This window comes from Haemorhous mexicanus, chromosome 19, assembly GCF_027477595.1.
Source record: "Haemorhous mexicanus isolate bHaeMex1 chromosome 19, bHaeMex1.pri, whole genome shotgun sequence".
Taxonomy (NCBI): domain Eukaryota; kingdom Metazoa; phylum Chordata; class Aves; order Passeriformes; family Fringillidae; genus Haemorhous; species Haemorhous mexicanus.
In genome coordinates, this window is record NC_082359.1 from 3322881 (window position 1) to 3348922 (window position 26042).

At 42.7% G+C, this 26042-nt stretch overlaps 1 protein-coding gene across 6 annotated transcripts; it reads left to right on the forward strand.

Moving 5' to 3' along the window:
* The first annotated feature begins 1264 nt into the window (after window positions 1–1264).
* On the forward strand, window positions 1265–25223 carry PATZ1 (POZ/BTB and AT hook containing zinc finger 1). Of its 6 annotated transcripts, XR_009488830.1 has the most exons (7): window positions 1265–2544; window positions 4889–4952; window positions 8046–8117; window positions 10470–10641; window positions 16300–16437; window positions 18226–19424; window positions 20730–25223. XR_009488830.1 is itself a non-coding variant. In XM_059863557.1 (6 exons), the coding sequence occupies exons 1-6, from the start codon at window positions 1265–1267 to the stop codon at window positions 18642–18644; spliced, it is 2145 nt and encodes a 714-aa protein (XP_059719540.1). In that variant the 3' UTR covers window positions 18645–19738. The 6 variants fall into 6 exon arrangements, 5 of the variants coding, with proteins under 5 accessions (XP_059719540.1, XP_059719542.1, XP_059719541.1 ...); XM_059863557.1 differs by lacking the exon at window positions 20730–25223 and having other exon boundaries at window positions 18226–19738; XM_059863559.1 differs by lacking the exons at window positions 16300–16437; window positions 20730–25223 and having other exon boundaries at window positions 18226–19738.
* Window positions 25224–26042: the final 819 nt, after the last annotated feature.

The following is a 26042-nucleotide window of genomic DNA, read 5'->3' on the forward strand; positions in this document are numbered from 1 at the left end:
TGCCTCCCGCAGCCCCCGGCCCGCGGGTACCGTTCCTCCCAACCGCTCCCAGGGGGAGGGCATTTTCGGACTGGAAGAATTCCCGCTGTACCCCTTCCCTCCCCCACAATGCCGGCGCCTCGCTCTTCTAGCGAGGCTGAGAGTTGATCGCGTACGGGGGGTGGGGGTGAGAAATGCAATGAAAGACCGGGGGGAGGCCGGTCTGCGCTGCAGCCCCTGGCCCCTCTGGGATCGGCTCTCCTCAGGCGAGCCGAGGAGGTGGGGGCCGCTCTGCGCCTCTGCAGCTCCGGGAGGGTTTGCATTGGACGATTCGCGCCTGGGGAGGGGGGAAGGTTGCCTGCAGCCCCCCCCGCCGGCCCCTCCTCCTCTCTCCAGTGGGAGGGGGGTCTCGGGGGCGAGCTGCAGCCCGGATATTTGGGGGAGGGGGCGAGCGCAGCCCCACCACCCCCGTGAGCTGCGGAGGGGGGGCCTCACTGCCGGCTCGGCATTGGAGGATCGGTGCTGGGGAAGGGGGAGACTGCAGCCCCCAGCCCCCGCGGGCGGGCGGGGTGGGGGCCGGCCTGCTGGCTCTGGCTGCTCTTGCATTGGCGGATGCGGGGAGGGAGGGGGGCAGGAAGCGGGGGGGCAGGGGGGGAGCCCGAGTGGCTGGAGGGGGGGTCTCCGTGAATAGGGTGGGGGTCTTCTCGTCCAAAGAAGAGAGGAAAGTTTGCGGCGCCGGTGGTGAGGGTGCGTCGAAGCGGGCGGGGCCCGGACCGGGGCCGGCGGCGGCGGCGCTTGGTCGGGGAGCAGCAGCCGGGGGGCCCCCGCTGGATTTTTGTAGGGGGGGTGGTATCGCCCCCTCCTTCTCCTCCCCCCAGGGGTGAAAGTGCAAGAGGAAGTGCAGCCGCTGCCATCTTTCCTCCGCTCCAAACACACAGGGACGGACGGAGCCGGCAGCCCGGAGCCGCCGCCGGACCCCCGTCCCTCCCGGCTGCAGCCGCCGCGCCGCGCACGCCCCTTCCCGCGGCGGCTCCGCGGCCGCAGCGCCTCGTGGCGGCCGGGCCCGGGCGGGGCTCGCGCGGCCGCGCGCGCGCCTCGGCCGCCCGAGCCTTTTGTCTCGCCCCCCCCGCGCCGCGCGAGCCCCTCGCGCTGTGCAGGGAGCGCCGCGCGCGCGCCGCCGGCCCGGGCAGGGGCGGGGAACGAGCAGGAGGAGGCGGCGCGCGCCGCCGGGCGGCCCGAGAGCGCGCGCGCCCCCTGCGGGCGCCGGCGGGGCGACGCAGCCCCCATGGAGCGGGTGAGCGAGGCCGCCGCCTGCGGCCCCTCGTCGGGCTGCTACACCTACCAGGTGAGTCGGCACAGCGCCGACGTGCTGCACAGCCTCAACCAGCAGCGCAAAAACGGCGGCCGCTTCTGCGACGTGCTCCTACGCGTGGGCGACGAGAGCTTCCCGGCGCATCGCGCCGTGCTGGCCGCTTGCAGCGAGTACTTCGAGTCGGTGTTCAGCGCGCAGCTCGGCGACGGGGCAGGTGGCGGCGGCGCGGAGGGGAGCGCGGCGGAGGCGGCGGCCGGCGGGGCTGCGGCGGCGACCAGCGGCGCCCCCGGGGGCGGGCGGGAGCTGGAGATGCACACCATCAGCTCCAAGGTGTTCGGAGACATCCTGGACTTCGCCTACACGTCGCGCATCGTGGTGCGGCTGGAGAGCTTCCCGGAGCTCATGACGGCCGCCAAGTTCCTGCTGATGCGCTCTGTGATCGACATCTGCCAGGAGGTCATCAAGCAGTCCAACGTGCAGCTCCTCGTGCCCCCCACACGCCCTGACATCATGCTGTTCCGTCCGGGTGCTGCTGACCTCGGCTTCCCTCTTGACATGACCAACGGTGCCACTTTGGCACCCAATGGCAATGGCATCGCTGGCATGCCTGAAGATGAGGCCACACGGGCTGCGCTCACCGCTGCGCAGTCCTCCCTCCCTGTCCTGCAGGGTGTGGACCGTCTGCCCATGGTGGCAGGACCTCTGTCCCCACCACTGCTGGCCTCACCCTTCCAGAATGTTGCTGCTAGTGCCCCCACTTTAAGCACCAAGAGGGGCAGAGGGCGTCCCCGTAAAGCAAATCTCTTGGACTCCATGATGTTTGGTAGCCCAGGGGGCCTGCGAGAGGCTGGTATCCTGCCTTGTGGTCTCTGTGGGAAGGTGTTCACGGATGCTAATCGTCTTCGGCAGCATGAGGCTCAACATGGGGTGACAAGCTTACAGCTGGGCTACATAGACATCCCACCCCCACGACTGGGTGAAAATGGTGTTCCTGGTCAGGATGACCCCGACGCACCTCGAAAAAGAAGCAGGACGAGGAAACAGGTGGCCTGTGAGATCTGTGGCAAGATTTTTCGGGACGTGTACCACCTGAATCGGCACAAGCTGTCACACTCTGGCGAAAAGCCTTACTCTTGTCCGGTGTGTGGCTTGCGGTTCAAGCGAAAAGACAGGATGTCCTATCATGTTCGATCGCATGATGGCTCTGTGGGAAAGCCCTACATCTGCCAGAGCTGTGGAAAAGGCTTTTCCAGGTAAGACAGTGCTTGTATGGACCATTGACACAAACAGAGACCTAGGAAGTTGACTTTCCTATCCCTTGGAAATGTACTTAGGATAGCTTGACTGTTCCACTTTAGAATGTTTAAAGGAATGAGACCTCCATAATTTCCTCTGAGATGCTGTTCTGCAGTCTCTTAGAAGGGTTTAAAAGTAATTAAGACATTGAACTGGGAGTCAGCTGGCTTCTGGCTAACCTTCCCAGCTTTGTCCCAGAGTTGCTGTATGCGTGTCCTTGGGCAAATCAGTTAGTCTCTGCCTCACTCTTCTGTGAAATGGGTATTGAAGTAATTACCTGCCTCACAGAAGTGTCTTGAGATCGCTGATGTGTAGGTAGCTTGAAGGTGCTGTTGAAGTGCAAAATAATACATTTCAAGATTATTATTTTTCTCGTATCCATTTTAAATTTTCTTTTTCTTAACTTCCCTTCATTTCTCTTAGTTCGTAATGTTTTTTATCACCCAAATGTGAAGGAAGAGGTGAGATTTCAAAGGCTGCAGCATCAAGTATCTTTTAATACATGATCTTTGTGTCCTTTGGGTTTACATCCTTCTGAAGGGGATCCTGTTTCTGCCCTGCAACATACGTAAGATCTGTGCATTTAATGTTGCTGATTTTTTGTTGTCGCTGTTTGTGGGAGCTAATTTAATAAGTAGTTTGGTACACGTAGTTGTGTTAGTGGTATCTTATAGTCTTGAGTTAATGAATTCGAAACTTTTTTGGAAGTTTGCCGCTCGCTTTGAGTGTAGAAGTAGTGGGGGGGAGGGGGATGTACTCTGCTATTTCTGTACCAGCAGTCGGTTTTCTGCAGCAGTTGATTTGCTCTGATGTGAGGGAAGGACTCGAGATCCACCAGGCTGTGTAAATTGTGGAATTTTGCCCCTGCTCTCTTTTTGATAGAGGGACTTTATGTTATTGAAATAAATTATGAAAATGTAGCCCCCTCCCCACCTTTAAAATCGGCAGTAATTAGGGATGCCTCATCATAAGGAGTGCAGATTGAGTGATGGAAGGTCACAAAATGAAAATTTCATCTGTGGCTAGAAGTGAAAGTACTTTTCTTACTATAGCACTACCCGGGATCGTGTGCCAAGTTTTATTGTTTTCACTGACACTTAAAAATTTCTGCTATTGCTCTATGAAAGGTTTTTGTCATTAAGGGGAAGTGAGACATACAGGTTGAGTTCTTATTTTCCTCAGCAAGTTAATGTGAACAGGCGGGAATGCTGTTACAAAAGTTAACAACAAAACCGTTTGCGTATCTGTAAAACCCAAGTATGAATGAAAACCAGAGACTCTAAGTTTCAGTATTCACTCTTAGGAGCAGCCAGAGGAAGTTGGAAGTGTGATGTCTAATTTTAGTGTCCTTTCCTGTATTCAGTAGCGCAGCACGTGAGGTTGCTGGGCTTGAGGTACCCAGAAGGACCCCAACCAGTCTGTCCGGTTACACCGCTCCCGCCCAGCGCCGGAGCATCGGGTTTAGGAGGCTCACTGCAAAGTCCAGCCTATTTTCTGTCTGCAGTGCGTGAATTCCATCCCGTGCCCTCTCATTGGTGCAGCTGGGAAGTTGGGGGAGGAGAGGGTGGAGAAGTTGTTTCCAAGCAGTTTTGGTCTCATACAATGAAAAGCTTTCTTCCCACTAGGAGAAACTCCCACCAGGACAATCTGCAGCTCTTCAGTCCTTTCTTCTTCCAAGTAGGCTTTGCTGGTTGTGAAGAATGGTCTAACTTTCTACAATAACGATTTGCTCTTCCATTGCACCTTCTAGTTGGAATGTTCAGAGCACTTTATTTGTATTAATGCAGTCTCCCTACCAAGTTGTAAGTTAGGAGTATTTTTTCATCTTGCAGGTGGAAAATGTGTCACAGCAACAGAGTTTAGATAGTCTTTTTGCAAGAGGTGCCTACAGTTGGTTTTTTACATCCTTGTTTAGGACATAAACCAAAAGGATGTGATTTTCAAATATTCAGTGACTGTAAATCAAAGTGCCCTGATTATCAAGGTGTAGATAGGATTTTGGATGGGGACATGCAGGCTTGAAAATCATAACTTGTATTTCCTCTGATCATTCAGTCATGATTTCTTCCTGAGAAAATGCTGCCTTTTTAGCAACTTGCAGAGGGTACATAACAAGGTAGAGTCCCAGTTGTTGGCAGTCTGGTTCTTGGAAAGTTAAATATCACTACAATTGTCATAGATACAGCACTGGGATCTTTTTTTTTTTTTTTTTTCCTTTTTTCTTTCTTTCTTTTTGTGTTAAAATTGTAACTTTATTTTTAATGTTTGTTTTAAGTGTGCTTATGTGTATTTTCCTTTAAGGCCAGACCACTTGAATGGACACATCAAACAGGTGCATACCTCAGAGAGACCTCACAAGTGTCAGGTAGGAGCCAGAGGGGTTTAGAGTGATGTTGTGGGTAATCTTTGGTATTGCATTTCTGTGTGCAGACAATTTTGAAATACCAGTAGAAATACCATGTATATGTGATTTGGGATGAATGTTTGTAAAGAACAGTGGTCTACAGTGACATCTGCTTTACATCCCTCCCTTCCCCTCTCTCCTCATCTGCAGCTTTGCTCCTCCTGCCTCTCCCTGTTCCACCACTTGTTCTTCCCTACTGTGCTGTCCCAGTCTCACCCTGGAGCTCTCACCCAGCCACCTGGGCTTGGAGTCCATGTCACTGATGATTCCCTCCCTTTTTTTTTAATTGCAGTTGTTGCCATCAGGAGGCTCCAATGCTGAATTCATTTTTTTTATAATAACTTCAGTAAAATATTAGTAAATTGTAATTATCATAACGCATCAAGATACTTTTTATAAAAATTGCTTAGCCTTCAGAACATTGCACTGAGCAAAATTGGGAGCTTTTTTTATCTCAGGGAGAAGATGAGTAATGACATCACAATATCCTTTGTTGTACAATGTCATAATGTTGTATATAGTTTTTTACAGTTAATAAGGTTTGAAAGATCAAATGAAGAAAGATATTTTGTAATCCATTTAGAGAAAGATTTAAAAGGTGCCTGGAAGTATCAGTTAAAACAAAGTTGAGAATCAGCTTCCACCATCACACATTGCCATCAGAGAGATGTTGGGCAAACTTTTAAAACACTTGTTGGGCTAACAATCTCCATGCTTGGCTTCTGAAGAAATATTTAATATTTATTTAAAGAAGCTGAAGCAAAATTCTGTTCTTTTTTTTTTTCTTTTGAGGACAGTGCAGGTTAGAGGATTTTTTTCTTCTAAAATATTTAACCACATTTTATGAACTTAGACAATCCTACGTGATTGCTGCCTCCTGATCTGCATTGTTGCACGCTTTGACACACCTATATTTCCTTCAAATTGTGGGAGTTTTGAAACATTTTGAAATTTTAAGAATCTTGCCAAGTTTTCTAGACAGCTGGAGCCATCTAAAGGTTTCTGTAGACATCCATATGATCTGTGAAAGCCCAGCACATGTGAAAGTCAGGCCATAGAGCTGTCACATTGATTTAACTGCCTGTCCTGCATAAAGCCTTAGATTGGCTCAAGAGTCTTGAGATGATTTATGGGTTACAGATTTATACAAGCCAGAAAATTCCACTCCTAAAAAGAATTCCCAGTGTGGGGACAGCAAGAGGTCTGTGGATGAACTGATGATTCATGTTTACATCCCAACATGAACAGACACTCAGTTGGTACCAAGATTACTGGATGAACACTGTTTACAAGTAACACAGATAGCTGTGAATTGTCCTTGGCCAGCTGATGACCGATAATTCTTTTATAGTTTAACATTGATTTAAGAATATTAAATACTAACTCTGTGTGAATCAGAGGATACACTAAGAGCTCAGCAGTAGAGAAACATAAAAGCTACGATGGCACAGCCAAGCTCAACTCCATTTCCTTGCACACATGTATTTTGTGATAGCAGTTTCCAAGAACAGTCTTTCTTACTGTGTGTTATCTAAAGTGCCATAATACTGTATACACTGCTCATTTCAGCTAAAAGGTACAGGCTATAGGTTACAATCATTAAGACAGAGTTGAGATTGTCCTTCAGGCTTGGGTTGTTCTTGATTTCTGATTGCTTAGCCCTACAAAGTTAATTTTTTCGTGAATCTTAAGGCGCAGAAAATGTAATGTTGTGTCTTTGCAGAAAATGCTTTGCAATATCCTATCAGATTTAGAAAGTCTTCTTGAATATGCACAGATCTGCTGTACATTGTAGAAACCACAGAAGGGATGCAGTCTCTGAAACTTGTGTCAAATATGAAAACTGATGAATAAATAGATGACGTTCCCTGTGATTATCTCATAATCAGTTATGTGTCTGTTCCTTTATATGTATCTAACACAGGATCTGGCCACCAAGAAGGAAAAGAGCTTAATATTGGCATGTTGTTTGCCCATTTTCCATTCTCTTTTTCCATTGATTTTGCTTGGCAAATTAGCTTCCCCTGAGAGCAGCCTGAACAGCATTGAGCATCCTTTTTGAATCTGTTCAGTTCCTGTTGAAAATTCCTGTTATTGTCATGCTTTGTTTATGTTTACTGGAAAAGAGAATTACTCCATAAACAGCAGAGCACTCCAGAATGGCATTTTTGGAATTTGTGCTCTGTTATGATTTAAACAAACTGGCCATTTACCTGAGCTCTAAGGTATCTTTGCAAACAGGTGATATGGAATGTTTTGTTGCTGTGGCATCACAGCACACTTTGGAGTACCAAAACAAAAGTGGGAAGATGTCAACCCAACTTCAGAATAAGCGAAAGTACAAGAAACAGGACAATTTTAAGCTGAACATCCCTGCAACAGCAGTAGTTTTCAGTGCTCAGTTTGTTATCCTGCACTCATTCCCGAAATAATGGCTGTGCTTCACACATTTTTCACAAGTATCCTGACTTCCAGCACCTCTAGCACCTGATGCCAAAGTCTTCACTCCAGCTTTTTCATTACTGGTAAGGTAGACTCAGGTTAGAGAAGATCTCCACAGAGCCAAAGTAGCTGAGAAATCAGATCCAAGAAGTTCCTTTGATGTCCAGGCAAATGGCACTCTGGATCATTTCCCCTGGATTGTTGCACTGGTGAACTTATACTTTTCTCCCCCAGTCTGACAGTTGAGTTCTGGCCACAGGAGAAGGAGGGAGTCAGTTTTATGGCCAGAATGGGGCAGCTCAGTTTCTGACCCCACGGGATGGGGTGAAGCTGTCAGCTTTGGCATGCCAGTGTGTGAAAATCAGGCTGCAGTCTGGGAGCAAACAGCCATCTGAAAATCTGTGCACATGAAAGAACAAGGGGAGAAAATGGAAGTTTGCTCCTCTCAGAGACAAGACAGGTTGTTCATTAGGCAGATAAAATAAAAAATAAAAATACTGGTTAAATTAAAGCACAACTTAATTGGCATCCCAAGTCCAGTGCGTATCCCATTGATTTCAATGCAGAATGAGTTTCTTCCTGTCCTAATTTCTCTTACTTCCTGCCTATTAGCAGGAAAATGGCAGCCACCATGGAATAAGCTCAGAGACATCCACATCCATAGAAAAGTTGAAACTTCAAGAGGTATTTCTTAAACAATGTTTTTTAAACTTTATATATTCTTTTTGATCTATTTATATACCTGTGCAATGTTTGATAGGAAAGCACTGGAGAGTTTTCTTCTATGATTAACAATTAATGACAAATACTTAGCACTCATGTAGCACTTCACATCTTTCATAAAATAAGACTTTTTTTTTTCTCTATACCTTTTATAAATATTAACTATTTGAATATTAACTTTGGGATTTTCTTTAACCCTAGTCCTGTCTCCCATTGTTATGATTCAGCTAAACTGGTTCTTGCTTTCTCCACTGGACTTAATTATTGTTATAAGCTTTGTTGCAGATATATTTATTATATAGCTTATCCAGAGGTGAGCTATACACAACTCAGCAGCAACAGTGAGAAATCAAACACATAAATTATTATATTGCTTTTGCCTAAGTTTTCAACTTGCTAAGTTCACTGTGGGATAGATTTGGTTTTACTTTGGCATCGCTGTATTTATGTGATTTGTCTCTGGTCTGCTTCTCATTGGCCGGTGCACTCCCAGTGCTCGGGTATGGACCTTCCTGTGGCTCCATAGCTTTAGAGTTATTGATGATGGATCTCTTGGCTGTCATTATTGATACTCTAGTCATATATCTTTAGCTGATACCTAGCAGATTGATTAGTATCAGTGCTGCAATCCTGCCTTAAGAGAGTGCTTACCTCTAAGAAAGCTTCAGTAAGTGAAAGCTGCACCTGTTTTGCTCAGCGCTGTGTACTGAGATTACAAATGAAGAGAAGTCTTTCATGTTTAAGAATTTGCCTCTTAAACCTCAATACTTGTAATTTATAAATCTTTGTCTGGTGGGCCTAGTTAAACTGTGTATGTCACAGAAATCCAGATAATTTTACTGTTACCCTTTCAATTTCATTAAGTCCCGATCCTCTGGGGTGTTAAGTCTTGTACTTGCTGCAGAGCAGCCTCAGCTCCATGAGAGTTTTCCACATTTAAACATCTCACAGGATCGAATGAGTGTAAAGCCTGTTGAAATTGATAGGTGCTTTTCAGCTGCCTTCAGTGGTTTTTGGATTAAGCTCTTGATTAACTGAATTTTATGTAATTACATTATCCTCTTCTGTATTATCAATTCCACTTACTTGAATTATAATTTTGGAATTTTTACTAAGATTGTTACTTTAACAAGTCTTATCTCTATTGAAACAGTGGTTTAATTACACACTGATATTTAAAAATGCAACTTTTACCCAGTTCCCAAGACAGTGAGCAGCCTCATATTATTTTTGGGGGGGTTCTGGTTATATCTCTTAAAACTGTGATATTTGATATGAAGTTGGTTTAAACAAAGCGCTGTACACTCTTGAATGTCACTGCTCTGGCTTGGTCCTGTCATTCTGATGTGTGTTTGCTTTTGTTTCTCCTCTTGCACTTGTGAAATGGTTTAGACTATAACCCTAATCCCTTGTGCAGCATATTGCTGGTGGTTTATTTCCCTTCACACATTAGAGACAGAGCAAGCCTTTCAGAACTGGCAGGCCACTAGAAGAGGCTGTGGGCACAGCCTGCCTGCCTGCCCATTGCAGAGGTTATAAAACTGGGAGGGAGCCTTCACTTACCATACAGATTTCAGCTGGAAAGTGGACAAATAGAATCAATACTATCTTTTGCCAAATCAAGCTTATTTTGTGGCAGTAAGTGGAATATGATACCTTGACCAGGGGTAAGTTAAACCAGATTACAATGTCATGCAGTTATTTTGATATCTGTTCAGTTTCGAGGCTTCACCTCTGCGGTTTGTCTGCACTGCTGCTGTGGATACCAGGATGACTCTTCTACTGTCTCTTGTCATATTGTCATCCCAGATAGTTCTGTGATCCTTTGTTTGTATGTCTTCACACTCCAAAAGAATTCTGTGTACTGAAGTTAGATTTATCTCATCAAAGAGTAGAATTTAGGAAAATGACAGAGAGGACATTTGAGTGGTTTAAAGTGATTGTAATGGCTCAGTGAAATGGCAGAACTTACTGTAAACAGAGCAAAGGAGTTTCTGCTATTTCTTTTGTTAAATATTACTTAAAATTTTAGTATCTTCATCCTCAGAAAGGAGCTAAAACCTTACAAGTCTATCTTGGAGTAAGTTTTACTGTCTGTAGTGTGTCAGAGCTGTTTTCTTGCTGCTTTAATTCTTTTGAGTGGTAACATTACAACTTGTGCAATGTGTTGGTGTTCTGAATTTTTTATCTGGGGGAAAATAGCTTGTGCATCATGTATCTAAGGTATTTACTCTAAAGAATACTAAATATATTCAACAATATCAGTGCTGTTAGCAGAGCTGATGAGTCACATGGTTCTCATTATACCTGCAGACTTGTAATGCTTCCTTTGCCACTCGTGACCGGCTGCGCTCACACCTGGCATGCCATGAAGACAAAGTCCCGTGCCAGGTGTGTGGGAAGTACTTGAGAGCAGCATACATGGCAGATCACCTGAAGAAGCATAGTGAAGGACCAAGCAATTTCTGCACTATCTGTAACCGAGGTAATGAAGAAGCTATTTCTTTATTCCACTAGGATGGGCCAGCACTCGAGGGGAGCTGTAAGGCTGCATGACTCTCTGCAACAGGAGGAGGTTGTACCCTGTTTGTGTACATACTCTGCTTTTCCTACTGAATCCTTAACCCTGAAACTGATGGAGTACAGCTCTGGCCTTTTCACATGACAGATAGTGCCCAAAGAAACACAGTTTAAATCTGAAGCAAATTTTATTTGCTAAATAGCCAGATCCCTATACAATAACCATGATAAGTTGCCTTGCTGCTGTTCAACATACATCTTCCTTTTTTTTTTTTCTATACCTGATTAGACTTCTGCCCTTGCAGTCAGTTTGAAAGAAGAATGTTTTTGTATCTTTGAAATACACATCAAGTTGAAAATCATACACTATAACCTCCTGGTGCAAGAGTCAAGCTGCTTCTCCCTCTTAATTGCTTTGTACTAATGTACATTTCTAAAACATACTTTGTATAAAGCACTAGAAATGTGGTTTACCTTTATTTGTACAAATACAGCTTTTCACAGTTGGAAGGGACCCATAAAGATCACCAAGTCCAACTCCCTGCTTCATGCAGCACTATGTAAAACTGAACCATATGACTAAGCTTGTGAAGCTTTTCCATCTTTTTGTGGTACTTTTCAGTTGAACAGAGTTGGAAATTTAGGCTCTGTGGGATGTAAGGCAAGCTGGAAAAATTATTTTGACTTACTGGTGTCTTTTTTTTGAGGGATTAATTCACAACTTGAAAATGCCTTTTTGGCTCACACAGGTATACATAGCTAGTAGGTGTCAGAAGAGATTGCTTCTGTGCTTTGGGATCTTGTTTTTTCTGATGAGCCTTTTTTCCTGACATCTGTTCTTTTTCTAGTTTATGAGAGGTGAAATCTTTTGAGAAAATAAAGCTCTTCTGTGTTTAACATGCAGACTGTACAGGGAGCTTATGGAGTTGATGAGTAATGAGACATTAAACTGCAAGGGAGGTGTTTGCTAGTTGAACAGTCTGGAAATCCTGAAAGTGATGTTATCAGTGTGAATGGAAAAGGCATCTGGGTTGAAAATCTTCAGGTTTTGAAGCTCTGGGTAGATGGTGTGAAATGAAGCTTGCCCTCCTTTTCAGCTGAAGGCCTGGCTTCTGAAAAACAGAAGTTTAAGCTTATCCTGATTCTTTTTGTGGCAACAACCTGGCAGATGTTGTTTGAGATCCAGGTGCTATCCTGCTCTCCTTCTGCTGAACACAGTGCCAAACAGAAACTCAGATGGGTTGGGAGGAATTGTCTTGTTTCCACGATTTGTAAGCTTGAATTTCAACTTGACTACCACTGGATGTCACTGCAGCTCTTTGGAAATGGAGCCAGTGTGACAAAGACAGACCCGGCATTCAAACAATAAAATGACTAAGTGGTTTATTCACATTTTACAAGTCTAAATGTACAGTGGGAATTTAAATAAAATATATACTTCTCTGTAGAAGGATAGGGAACCTGTTGTACAGCAAACTTTAAGCAACTACTTTCTTCTTACAGTTTGTGTATTTTATGGGAGTTGTCACAATTGTCTGCTGTGAATTTGTTTGCATCAGGATTTAAAAAATGTAATTATGAATAATGAATAATGTTAAATTTCATAGGAAGTGTTAAAATTCATAGGAAGGGTAAGCTACAGACTGGATTTGTCAAACAGTTGTGTTGTAAACTCATTGTTTTATGCTGTAAATTTTGATTACAGATTTATGATCAATGAGAGCAGAATTTTTAATCCCAGGTGTTCTGGAATTACAGTATAATGTTCACTGTTTTAAATAGTTATTTTTAAAACTGTAGAGCCTGGCAAGATGAAGTCTAATGGAAAATTTCTTGATTAGAAATATCTATTTGATAGGCATTGGTGCAGTGAGAAGCCACACACAGTAACCTGATCACAGCTGTGCCATGCCTGAGGTGCTTGTGCAGAGAGATTTTGTTTATTCTTCCTTTGGCTAATGTGCTGATGTATTTTTTAATTGAAACTTAGCTGGTTCTGGATATAGTAATTGTCAGCCTCTGGATATGGTAATTGTCAAGCAAGAATGTTCTGCAAGCTCAAGCTGCTTGTGGGGAGAATTTTGGATGTTGGCCACATTAAAAAAAAAAAAAAAAGTGGATGGAAAGGTGACATTCCTGATGTTAGTGACAGACTCAGACTCCCTCAGTTCATCCCACTGGACTGAAGGCTTTTCTGTGGAACTTAATGAAGTGTCTCATGTTGTTTTAAAGGTTTAATGGCTTTAGGAGATGGGGGTGGAACTCAGTACCTGGCAGAAAGCAGTAGGCAGTAGTTTGCCATGTCATGTGGTTCATTTGTCTGTCGTACTTATTTCTTTTACAATGTGGCAGTATAATTTTAAAAAACAGCTGTGATTTGATGATTTTTCCAGGTTGTTTCTTACTCGAGGTCTTTATGCTTAGAGTAATCATGGAAGCAATTAAATCTTGTTAAATCAGGGAAATAGTGAAGTGGTTCTGGGGGGTTTTGTATTGGTTTTTTTTCCCCTCCTGGGATTTTGGGGGTTGTTTCTCTTTCTTTTTCTCTTTTGGTTTGGTATTTTGTTGTGGGGTTTTTTTCCTAACAAATTTGTCTTAAAATGTGCTTAAAAAACTAATCCCCAAGCTTCAGATTTTTAGACAAATTCTCTTTAATCTGTTTAAATAAAGAAGACATGCTCCTGTTGTGTTGTTACACAATCTAATAACATTCTTAGGAACTTTATTTGCTTGTGTGGGCTTTTTCAAAGTATTCAAGAGATTAATGACTTTGGTACTTAGTAATGACACCTGCAACTCAGAGCTTTGGGGTTGTGTTTCAAACACATACACATTGTTTGTTTCAAAGGACCAGATTAGTTAGGAAAAGGGTAAATATTCCAATCACAAATGAGAATTTATTTTTTCACGCTGAGTTCTTGTACATTCATGGGGAACAGAGTCACATTCTCCTTATGTTCCAACTAAATCCAAATTACAATTTTTGAACAAGGAGTATCCTGCAATTATTTCTGTAGTTTATCTCCTTACAGACCTTACCTAAGAGATCAAGGGACAGGTCCCATTTATATAAAGGAGATCATTTCCTCTCTATACATGATTTTAATATTGGTTCTTCTGGTATGGAGAAATAGTCTGTCTTGCAAAGTGGAGAGATGTGTATGAGTAAAGCAATAAATACATTCCTGCTCTGAAAAATACTGCCACTTTATCCTCTGGATTAGTCTGACTTTGCTCTGAAAGAGACTTTTAAGAGTGAAGGATTATGGTCTATAAACCCCCATCTTCCTAGGACAGCATTTATAATTAAAGTCTGGTGGAGATAAAAAGGCCAGTCCTAAGTGCTTCTGGAAGAAATTGGGATGAAAACACCCCAAAAAAGTCTCCCTTTAATCAGTTTCCCATGAAGCAGTTGGCATTCTTACGGTTTTGATGGAAGTTGATGACTCACATGTTCATCTGCCAAGTGCATAAAGGGGAGCTAACACACTTTGCAGCAGTTTTCATTCTATAAAACAATGTACTCTACAAATAGAACTGCAGAGTTCAGAAAAAAATCCTGTGTGCAGAGATTACAAGTTCAGATTTTCCTGTGTCAGTTGTGGTGTAGAAAAACACTGAATACCTGCATGTAGTCCTTTTTTAGTGGCTGGCAGTGAGATTTTAATGCATTGCTGCATCAAAGAGGTTGATCTCAGCATGCATGTGGTTATTAACCACATCTGTGAAGTAAGGAAAGTACCTCATAGGTGGAAGTGTCACCATTATATCTGTGCACTGTGCCCTTTTCTCTAGCAAAGACTGGTTCTTTCAGGTCTACAGTGAATTTTGGTATTTGTAAGAATATATTCTCTTGCTGCCCAGTGAGATTCAATGTAGCATTTGTGTCTGAGGGTAGGTCTTGCATTGTTTGGGAGGATAATATCCTTACATTCATTCCCTGCATTACTTGGCCTTGGTGGTTCTGCTCCATTGTACTTTGAGAGTCATATGTTCTTGGTTTCTTCAGTTGTGATGTATCTGCTTTCCTGTACTTTTATCTTCAACTCGGGGGTCCACAGTAACTACCTCTTGTTCATTCTCAGCAGCCTGCCCCTTTTCCCTTCAGCAGGTTGCTGTGGAGTTCTTGCTTTGCAGGTCCTGTATATATAATTCTTAATAACCTCTGGATAAAAGTCAGGGTAGAGGGGTATTCTGTGTGCTAGGTACAGGGAAATCTACTGTAAAGCCACATTCATTATTAAATTCAGCACCTGAAACTAACAGCTGCAGTCAGAAAATCCACCCCAGAGAGGTGTAGTATTTGGTTTGCAGCATTGCTGATATATTATTATATATCATCAAATGTAAATGCAGTTATATCACTATAAAAATAGTAGAATGGTAGAATATCTACTCATATTTTAAGGAAATTATTGTTATGAAAGTTCTCTTGCAAGGACTTGTGCTGTAAATGCTCTATTGGTTTAAAAAAATCTAGGGCTTGGGTTTTCTCTCTCCAGAAAGGGAACCTTCAGCTCTGGGTCTGCAATGGTGAACCTTGTGTTGTGTTCTTAGTTGTTAGTGGAAAATATTTCTAACATGAAAGTGCCATGATACTCTGTTCCAAGTATAACAGGAAATTAAGCTGGTTGGTGGTGGCAGCTTTACCTCTGTAGGAAGTCTTTAAAACTCTGTCCTCCTTGTACCTCAAATATGGTCCAAATGTACCAGTAGTGACTGCAGATTTTCTTGAGGTTGAATTAAAAAACTTTCCAAAGTATATGTGAGATAATTCATTGCATTAAAGAAAAATGACATGAGACTTAAAGAAACATTTTAAAAAGCACACGCACAAATGTAAAAAACTGGTTTGTTCAGAAATCAATTGTTTGATATATATGTTTTTATTTTCAGTGTTTGGTGCTTATAGATCAGAGCTAATAAAAATACTGAAATTTATTTTTAGTACTTTTTGTTAACTGTAGACAAAATAAAACAAGTTCTAGTATATTTTTTAAAACTCAGGATGAGCTGACTGCAGGAAATGTTTTTCAAAAATTACTATTGAGCAAAAGTGTATACCTTAAAAAGTCAATAGTTTCAGCTTTCTGCCTTCTAGAAGTCACTATCAGTGCTACAGAAACCTAAGGGGAAAGCACACTTAACCAACAAGGGTTGTTACTAGATAGCATTCCTTCAGATCTTAACAGCACAAAATCAACTAATTGGAACTTCCAATTAATCTTCCAATGTATTATCAGATGACAAAAGAATTTTTTATTAAAATAAATAAAACAGCAGAAAAATGGTGAAGAGACATGGGTACCTTTTTGTATGATGTCTCTTCTGCCTTTTTTCCAGAAAGTTTCATGTCATCTGCTAGGTTTCCTTACAAAGAATTTGTTTTTAAGGAGGCTGCTCTCTCTTTGTGACTAACACAAAGCCAACTCAGTCTGATGAAAAGTGTGCATTGCATTACTGCCTGGGGATGACAGGACTCCTACGTGGGCATGTCAGAGGGAACTGGTGGAACAGCAGCTTTAAAATAGGGAGCAGGAGCAAGAGAAAGATGAAAGGAACAGGGAAGGCAGATGTGTGTCTTTGCTGGTGGCAGGATCTCATCTCCTTTTATCTTGTTTAGGTTTCTCCTCTGCCTCCTACTTAAAGGTCCATGTTAAAACCCACCACGGTGTTCCCCTTCCCCAGGTCTCCAGACACCAGGAGTCCATCCCGAATGGGGGAGCAGCGTTCCACTGCGTCAGGACCTATGGCATCAAAGGCAAGAGACTCGCTGCTCTGCACCTTGCTGCTCTGTGCAGAGCTTTGTGTTGTGGGGTGTCGGGCTGGGCACGAGAAAGGGGAGGGAGGAAGGACAGGGAAAATACTGGAGAGAAGCTTAGGGAGATGCAGAGAAATTCCATAGCATCACGCAGGATGTAATACCTGTCATTGGACAGCCGATTTAACAAGTCTAGGGGAAGGAAATGGGCACAGAAGAATATGTGAAGCTTTGGCAGCTTCTTCGGTTTGGAAGATTGAAAAAGCCGTGTTAGTTCATCTTGACCCTCTTCCTTGGAGCAGTCAGCATCTGAATTTTGCCTGAGGGCAAATTTGTTAGTCCCACTGCACTTGAATCTCGCGTCAGTCAAACCCTGTCTCTGGTTTTGCTAGGGGCCATACTGTACATGCAGCCAGATGTCTGTAGCTAAACTTACACTTCTAAATGCAGTTGTTGGGAAGGAGAGGTGAAGAGTGATAATAGTACCGCTGCTTTCTTGTTTTGACATTCATTGAACTTGTGGGGGGGAGAAAAAGTTGTTATTGTAAGCATAGTTGAGGAGTATTTAACTTCTGAATAAGTAAAGCAGTGTGTTTACCTGTGTAGAATAGTTTTTTGCTTCTTGGTTTGAGCTGTCAGTATTCCTGGTGAAAGTGAAACATCAGAAAATTCTTCAAAGCCATGATTGTTCTGTTTTTTTTCTTGCCCAGGAGAACACAGCAGGCTGGGTTAAACAAACACTGTGCCAGCAGAAAGCTCGAGTTGTGTAATTTTTTCTGTTGAAGTCTTGATAGAGTTACTACAGAAGCCCTTTAGTTTTGGGTGGTGTGCTGACTTAACAAGAGATTTATTCCAGCTCAGTGGTGTATCGATTTCATGCATATCCTGTTAGGTTTGTAATGCTGAGTCCAGAGCAAATCTGTCTTTTGGGTTGTGCCAAGTGGTTCTTTGGTCTCTTAGAGTTAATAGTAGGTACAGCCTGTTTGTATTCAGAGACTCCTTTAGTGAGCACGTCTGGGTTTCTCACGCTCATTCACATGCACTGAGCAAAAAAGTGTGGACAAACTTCCTTGGCATAATGCCAGAGGAGAATGGGGAAGACTCCAAACATACCAATGGCTTTGCCAGGAAGTATATCCAAATAACTTAAACAACGTCCCTAACCTCTCTGCTGTTCCACACTGCAGTATTTAAAGATAGAACAATATTAGGTTGTGAAATAACTTCTAATAGTGTTGCACTTGTGAAAAAGAGTTCCTTGAGACTAAATGGAATTGCACTTCTTAAATTGCAGTAGCTCACTGCTGTTTTGCTGAGTGTTTCCAGGTTTCTTCACATCTTGCTGCAGCCTGTTGTACTTCATGAAGTTTCTAGGTTCTCCCCCAAAGTATCAACAGCATTTCAGAAGTGTGCTAGTGAACTACACAGTTGAAAACTCATCATTAGGTCCATCCTGTTGTAGTGTCTGAGGTGCAAACATTGTGAGACATCCTTGGGATTCAAGAAGTGGTGTGTGAACCAGAGACCCATTATGCTTGCATTCAGTACTGTGACAGATCCCTAATGAAACCCCAGCTGTTGCTCTGATAGCAGCCTGGTGTTTGGAAAGGGGACCTGTGCTCAAGGGCTTTAGGATGTGAGGGATTGGATGTTAAGTGTGTATCATTCTGTTGCAACAGGCATTAATGTGATCAGGTGGTAACCAATCTAATTTATTTTAATGCGTGTTAAATATCTTCCCTTGGGAGCCAAGATTCTGAAAAGTTCTCTCTCTTCTTTTTCCCGTAGAAGGCCAGAAATGTTCACATTCGGACCCGATTGAGAGTTCTGACTCATATGGAGACCTCTCTGACACCAGTGACCTCAAGACTCCTGAGAAACAGAGCACCAATGGGTCCTTCTCGTGTGACCTGGCAGTCAGCAAAAACAAAATGGAGATGGAAGGAGAGAAGAAGTACCCGTGCCCTGAATGCGGCAGCTTTTTCAGATCCAAGTCTTATCTGAACAAACACATACAGAAAGTGCACGTCAGGGCCCTTGGTGGCCCACTGGGGGACCTGGGTCCTGCTCTAGGATCCCCCTTCTCACCCCAACAGAACATGTCTCTTCTGGAGTCGTTTGGGTTTCAGATCGTCCAGTCAGCATTTGCATCATCCCTAGTGGATCCAGAGGTCGACCAGCAACCAATGGGGCCAGAGGGGAAATGAGATCAGTTGGATCTTAACAAAGCAAAGCAGCAGTCTGGCTCTAATGATAAGATGCTGTGAATGAAAGAGGAAATAATGAAATTTGGTTCTATAGCTGAGAATTTTTTATTCATTTTAGCTTCCTTCTTTGTCTCATACCCTACCCCACCTTTAAACCTTCACTGGGGAGAGGGAGAAAATGCTTCTTTAGCTGATAAATTACAGAAGATGGTGGCCTTGAATAGGAGATATGACCCAAAACAAATGGAGCTTTAGAGGCTGCTGGTGGTGTTTTCCATATGTTCTTTGAGAGTAATTAAGAGTTACCAGCATGGTCTGAGAATGAGACAGTCCTAGTGACCGAGGCACCTGGGGAGCTGCAGCTACAGGGAGCTGTGATTTTGTTCTCCCTCTATTCCCCTGCCCTCCCTAAACTCCCCCAGAAAAACAGTAAGTTTAAAAAACAGACCCATCATTGAATATAAAGTAAAATGCCCCATGGTTCCTAGCAGGTTACAATGCAGTTGTCCTTTTAAAACCAGAAACATTTAAAGAAGGTGAGAGAATTTGATCCCCTTCTGCCTTTGTGAGGCTGTGAGTGCTGCAGCAGGACTGAACTGCTGAGAAAAATCACCTTTCAGAACAGGTTGTTTTTATTACTTTTGACCATTAAACTTGCTGTCAGGTTTTTAATTCTTTATTATTATTATTATTATTTTAGGACCTGTTGTAGTGAATTGCTACTGAAAAGCCAGTCTAAGGCGGTACACAGAGCACTCGTAAAGCAGCAGTCACATTAGGGTTAGTATGAGATTTTTTTTTTAGATGTACCATAATTAATAACTTGGCTAGTTGGTTGTTTTAAGTCTATGAAAAGAAATAGTTTTTATGAAAATAAAAAAAAAGAAAAAAAAAAAGGAAGGAAAATTACCATTACAGTCTGGTTGACTGGTGCTCATTTTTCATGTGGGGACCTAGGGGATGAACACGATCAGCTATCGGGTTAACACTATGTACCACTGACTTGTTTAGTGTGAATAAACCCAGGGGTTCACAGAGTGATTTTGGTTTAATTGGATTGGACTCTATTAAAGAAGTTAGTATGTTACTTTGCATCCCCTTGTTTTGTCTGGTTTTTGAGCAGTTTAGCCACCTGTCCAAAAGGTGTGCAAATGAGAGCCAGTAAATAATATGTGAATCCCACTCTGCACTGGGCTGTATTCTCAGTGAGCTGGGCTTTTTGGCCAGTCGTGCTCTCCTGATCTGTCTCTAGTCAGGTTTGCAAAAGCCACTGTTTCTCCTTTCTTTTCCAAATGAGGTGGGAATTGCAAAAAATTCTTTGAAAAAGAATTGATTACAAAATGCAAAGAAGCTGTACTCCAGGCTGTTGGACATTCCATTTAATCTGAAAATACCACTTGTGCAGAAATAATGTCCTTTCTTGACCCTCCCTTTCCTTCCATGTAACTAGTCATGGTTTTATGTACCAAACCCAGGTATAAATGTTGTTTAACACAGGGTTAGGAGTTAGGAATACTCTGAGTTTTAATTATGGTTCTGCTGTTGATGCTCAAAGTCACATAGAACAGTTTCCTGAATTTATTCCTTATTTTCATATCTGTGAAGAATCTTCTCTACATCACAGTTGTTAAGTAGTGATTTGGTAAACTGCTTTGTGTATTGAATGTTTCTAAAAAGGCCATTCTGAGAGCCCGTGTCCTGCACCAAACTTGCATCCCATGAAACAATATCTGTCTCCATCATTAGTACAGTGCTGGAGCAGGACAGACCCTCTTGGAGCAGGTTCTCATTTGCTGCAGGAGGTCTGTCTGTGTAATGCACAGAGAGACAAAGTGTTCTTGTACCACAGCCTGCATTGCCCAGGTGCTTCTAATCCAAACCCTGCAGCTGATGCTTAGCTGATATTCCCAATCTGGTTTTATGTTAGAATTAGAGAGGCCTTTGTAAGTATATGGATTTTGGAATTACATTCTAAATTCTACAGAGTTAGAAGACCCAGATTCCCTCTTTTAAGAAGCTACTTTTTGTACTTGCTCTCTACTATTATAAATCAAGGATGAATAATCAATGGCTTTCTCTTTATAGCACCAGCACTTTCTAAATTGAGAGCATGTTGCAGTGGACTTGATGTTTTGCTATTAATCTGTGTTGGGAGACTGAAGGACATGTTCTTCTCCAGTCATCTCCTCCTCCCAGAATCCTGGAATAGGTATGAGCCTCATTTAAAAGGAAAAATCAGTGAAACAAACAAACCCCAGCACTAAAGCTTCACGGAATTGCTCTTGTACTGGTAAGATTAGTAGACAGGTAAAAACAGAATATCTTAGAAAAGTGACAAAACATTTTAAGATACCTTACAAAACTAGTGCTGAGACAACCAAGCAAATCAGGAGAGAGCAGGCTTTCCAGTCAGCACAACAGTCTGTTGGGATTAGCAAATGCAGCTGCAGTCACTGGTTTACTAATAGCTCATAATTAATCCACAAGGGAAATTTCTGTTGAACTGAGGCTGTGTGCTGAAAGACAGAAGGTTTTGTCCCCAGTGTTCCTATGTGCACTCAAAGAAGGTGCATTAATCATAAAATTCAACTCCAAAAGCTAAGTCCAGAGTATAGAATACTTTCATCCTACTTTTATCTCCCCTGACTTTAGTGTTACAAGTGGGTTGAATTTTGGCTGTATCTATGAGAATTTAATTTTGAATGCTACAGAATTTGACCTGGTGAAACAAAAGCCTTATCTGAAAACGAAGCCTTCGAAAACACTGTGTATTCTGCTTGTCAAAGAAAATGCTTACTAAGTTATCATGAATACATTGAATGAAAACTACTTACTTCTCAGTCTAGTGGACAGGGAAACAATTAGGCAGGAGGTTAACAATCCTGAAATGACAGTTCTAGATCATCCTAGTGTAAATGGGAGAGATTTGTACCAACACAGGAGGCTGGTGCAGGCTAGTGCCAGTAGGAAGTTGGGCAGATCTTTAGCTATGGTGTGTTTTCAGTGCTTTTTGCTTCTTTGGGGCATGCTGTTCCATTCTGGACAGTGCTTTAATCTACATACAAATTATTTCTATTCTGTACTTTGGGAAATGCCTGTTTCTTATAGAAATGAGACAGATCCAAACAGAAAACTCAGCCTCACAAGTTCAGAGTTCAGAGGGAAGTATGTAACATGCCTTGAGCTGCAGCTTGTTGCCATTGCATTTTATTTTTAATTGGTGTGTAGATGATAGTTCTGATTTGGGCCACCCTCCCTTCCTTGCCTTCCCCTTTGGAGGGACTGCAAGGCAATGTTTGAGTTGGTGCACATGTCAAGAATGAAACTTCAGTTCATGCAAATTTATATCATCAGACTTGTAGTATTTGTTTGTATTATAGGAGTCCCATAACCTCTCATCTGAGGCTCAAGCCTTGTGTAGTAGGTATGATGAAAACATCTTCAGTCATTCATAATCTAAATATTAAAGACAGCCAAGAAAGGAATAGATGCTTATTAGAGAATGAGTGAGAGATAAAAGACTAAAAACCACTTGCATGCATGCTTAAGTGTTGTCTTTAAATGTGAGGGCACAAACTTCTCAGGCTTTTGTTGCCTGAATTTATAGATGTTAATCCAGAACAAATGCAAGGTAAAGCAATTTAATGTGAATTTATTCCATACTCAGTTAAATTAGGTGATGTGACCTTGCATTTGTCATGTCTTAAATGTGTGCAGACAGTGTGGCTCACCTGACACATGGCAATGTGCATGTGAGCTCTCAATCCTAAGTGATTTGCCCATGATGATATGGGAAATTGATAGCAGAACCAGAAATTGAACACAGATTTTTCCTTCTCTCAATCCAGTGCCTTAATTATAGTAGGGCAAAGTATTATATGTTGGGGGGATGGGTTTTTTGGTTTTTAAAGCCTAGAACTATTAAGATGGTGTGGAGGTTGGTCTTCCTACCAATCTTTTGAATAATTGTAAATGCCCAGTCACAATTTTAGACCTGTTTGAGTGCCAGTGACTTAGGGAATATTTGTTATTTCCCATGTATTCCCTGAAATTATTGTTCCTCCCTCAGCTGCTGTCAGCAGTAAGGAATGACTTGAATAGAAGAGCTGTGTAACTGAATGTCTATAACTCAACTAATTGAATTGCTAGTATGAAAGCTAACCTAGATTTTGTAGGCTCTGTTGTAACTTTAGTGTCTTGTTTTTTCACTAAATCTTTGTTCCTAGAATTCAGTATCTAAACTTATGTCTTGAGTCGGGAGTGGGGTACCACTTTCAGCTTTAATTTTTTTTAAGGTGCTTGCTTGAGGAAGTAGATGCCAAAGTAAACTTCAAAGGAACTCCAGACTTCAGTGTTGGAAGAATGAATGGAGAGCAAGAACTCTCCTTGGGTTTCATGAGAGATAAATGGACAAAGTAAAAAACAGCCACCAAAATTCTAAGTAATGAAACAGGAAAGGTTTTCTTTACCACCCACAAAAATAATAAAATATTTTCAGTTGTCACCATGGCATAAAGTCTGAGAGCAAGTGCCAAACAACACAATGTGCTGGCTTTTTCAGCATTATTGTTATACCTTAACAGCATTGTCAATACTCAAATGTAAATTAAGCCAGCTTAGTACTACTCCCCTTTTTCTTGGGCACAATACCTGAGTTTTATTTAAACAGAGCAGAAGCTCACAGTGAATTTCTGAGCTTAGGCTCTCAATTCTACCCTGAGAGACAAAACAAATGAGCAAAGAGGGGGGAAAAAATAAACCCACTAGGAAAACTTAAAAAGGAAAACAAATTCTGGAGGGCTCCAGTGTCTCTGGAAAGAGCCACGTTTTTTTATCCTGAACATCCTTTTCAAAACAAGAACTTTCAGCTGTTGTGAATGAGCCCTTGGGAACATATTTGGCTTCCAGCCCAATCTGCTGCAGCTCCCTGGCCCTGGGAGAAGGCAGCATGTTCCAGAGGACTGAGCCTGGGATCCAGAGGGAGGGGGCAGGCAGTGCTCCTGGGCTGCAGCCACAGGTACTCCTGCAGTCAGCACCAGCACTGGCAAAGTCTCGTGTGCCTGCTGCTTTCATGCTCACCCTCCACACATCCTGTGCATCCTACTCGGATGTGTGCAGCTCTGCAAAGGGCTGTTGGCTGTAAAACAAAGCAGGAGCTATTTGGCTAAGAAGAAAAAAGAGAAGCACCAGTTGAAAAGAGTGCTGTGACATAACTGCAGAGTGATGCAGCCCAGGAGCAGGAGCCCTGGCTGTGAGGGGTTGTGGTGATGGCTGGAATGGTTGTGGCACGTCAGTGAAAACCACAGCTGTGCACTCTGTGGTGGCAGGCACTGATGGCCTGTTTGCCAAGAATGAACTCCCTGTGTCATGTCTAGCCTCTTCCTGTGTTGTGTTCCTGTCTGTGAGATGAGATGATGATAACCTTTGGGTAAGAACGTGCCAATATTTAATTGATGTGCCATATTGTGCTGCACAATTGTGTTGCTGAACTCTGTCACAAATGTTTGGCCTCACTGACTTCAGATGTAATGCAAAGTTAAACAAACATTTGGCCACATTTTTCCTGAAAGGTGTGATATTTAAATTTATTTAAAGACTGCCTGGCACTATTGATCTGCTCTCAGGGTTTATGTGAATGAAGCTTTTCCTGGGTGGCCTCCATACTTGTACTGCAATTTTGGAGACCTGGAAGTGCTCTGAGCCGAGATATGCTGAAGGAGGGAGATAACTGGAGTCTCACTGATGTTCCAGTGACTCCCTCCCAGCTCCTGAGTTCCCTGTGGACCATGGAGTCACTTCATGCAGCCACTGGCAGCCATAAATGCTCTTGAGCATCCTGCAGTCACATAGTGACCTTGGGTAAGTGATTTTATAATAAATCAGTCTCATGCTTGCTAATACCTTTTTGGCTGCTGTGTCTACAAACTGGTGCCTTCTCCAGGCAAATTTTACATGCCCTCTGCAAAGTTGTCAGACTGACTGCTGGCTCTTAAGGAATCAACCAAGCCTTGCTCTTGGGCTCAGAATTTTTCTTTGGTACTGTTGTAATCTGAAAGTTTGCTGCAATTAGTGCAAATACCAGAGTAAGAGAGAAAATAAAAGGCTGTTCTTAGATGTCTTGTAGAGTGAACAACTGAAACACGAGTGTGGGATGAGCCAGGAAAACTGGTATTTTTCCCTGGCTGCACGCCATATGGAAGAGACAGTGCCTTGGAAGGGAAAGAGCAGAAAAGTTTGCCATTGGCTCTGATGAATCCCAATCCTGCTTCTACTGAAGTTGCTGGGAATCCTCCCATTGTCTTCAGTGGAGCAAGAAAGGATCTTAGGTGAGGATGGATGGCTCTTTCCCTACTTGAATGAAGTCTCTTGCCTATTTATGGGCCTGCTTCTATTGAAACCGAGCCTGTTTTAGCCTTTTTGGGTTCTTAGGGACCTGTTTGTATAAAGCAACTTACCTACCTATCTTTTTTTTTTTTCTATTGTGTGTATTTTTTGTATGTTCTGTTGGAAGGTGAAGCCTCTGTAGAAGGGGATAAAAAACCTGATTTTTAAATAGTAATAAACCAAAAGAGAATTAAACTCTGCAGGCTGCATGCATTCATTTCCTGGAGATGGAGAGTAGAGACCATGAGTGCACAGAGACCTGGACTTCTCATATCTCAAAATCTTCCCCTTTTCAGAGACAGTTCTGCCTTTGCACATTTCCACAGCTCTGTGTGAGAATTCATAGTGTGGTAGGCAGGTTGCAAAACTGTGTGTCAGGATTGCCTTATTTCGACTAGGAAATCCTTTCTCTGGCACTGTGTGGTGAGAGTTCTCATTTCAGCAGAAGTGGATGGAGTAACAAGTATCTGTGAAATTTGGTATTGTCCTCACTGAATGGCAGTGAAATAAAACTGAGGTGATAGAGTTTTGCTTCTGGCCTGCCTACCTCAGATGCTGAAGTGTTGGTCAAATGCAGAGTGTTTTAAGTCCACACCCTTATATACTAAAGAAATAAGTGCAAGTGTTAAGTGAAACTTTATTAAACCTTTGTTTCTTCCTGGCTTTTTATCTCCTCATGGTGTTACCAGTTGGAGCCTTAACTTTCTAAAAGAATGGCAAACTCAAGACCAAAATAACAACAGAGGTTTGCCCTGTTCTGTAAACATACTTAAAGGAACACTGTCTTTGCTTTTGTAAATAGATGTAAAAAAGTCCATGTGCCTATGTCAGTCATGAAAAAGGCTATCTCTGCATGCTTATGGCATGTGTAGGACCCAGAGAAAATACAGATTTGCCTTTCTTCAACAGGAAAGAAAGGGCAACTTCCCAAAATAAACAACTCCTCCCACAGCCTTCAGACAAGCACCTGTGGAGTCTTTTGCAGTGCCTGTGTGCCAGTGGTTTTATCTGCTT

What these genes read in the sequence shown, in the direction of transcription:
- PATZ1 (XM_059863557.1), top strand. Translation starts at nt 1,265, where the DNA reads ATGGAGCGGGTGAGCGAGGCCGCCGCCTGCGGCCCCTCGTCGGGCTGC. An exon ending in AAAAGTTGAAACTTCAAGAG is followed by an intron (nt 8,118 to 10,469) that starts GTATTTCTTAAA and finishes TTATACCTGCAG; the next exon opens with ACTTGTAATGCTTCCTTTGC. An exon ending in CTGCACTATCTGTAACCGAG is followed by an intron (nt 10,642 to 16,299) that starts GTAATGAAGAAG and finishes TATCTTGTTTAG; the next exon opens with GTTTCTCCTCTGCCTCCTAC.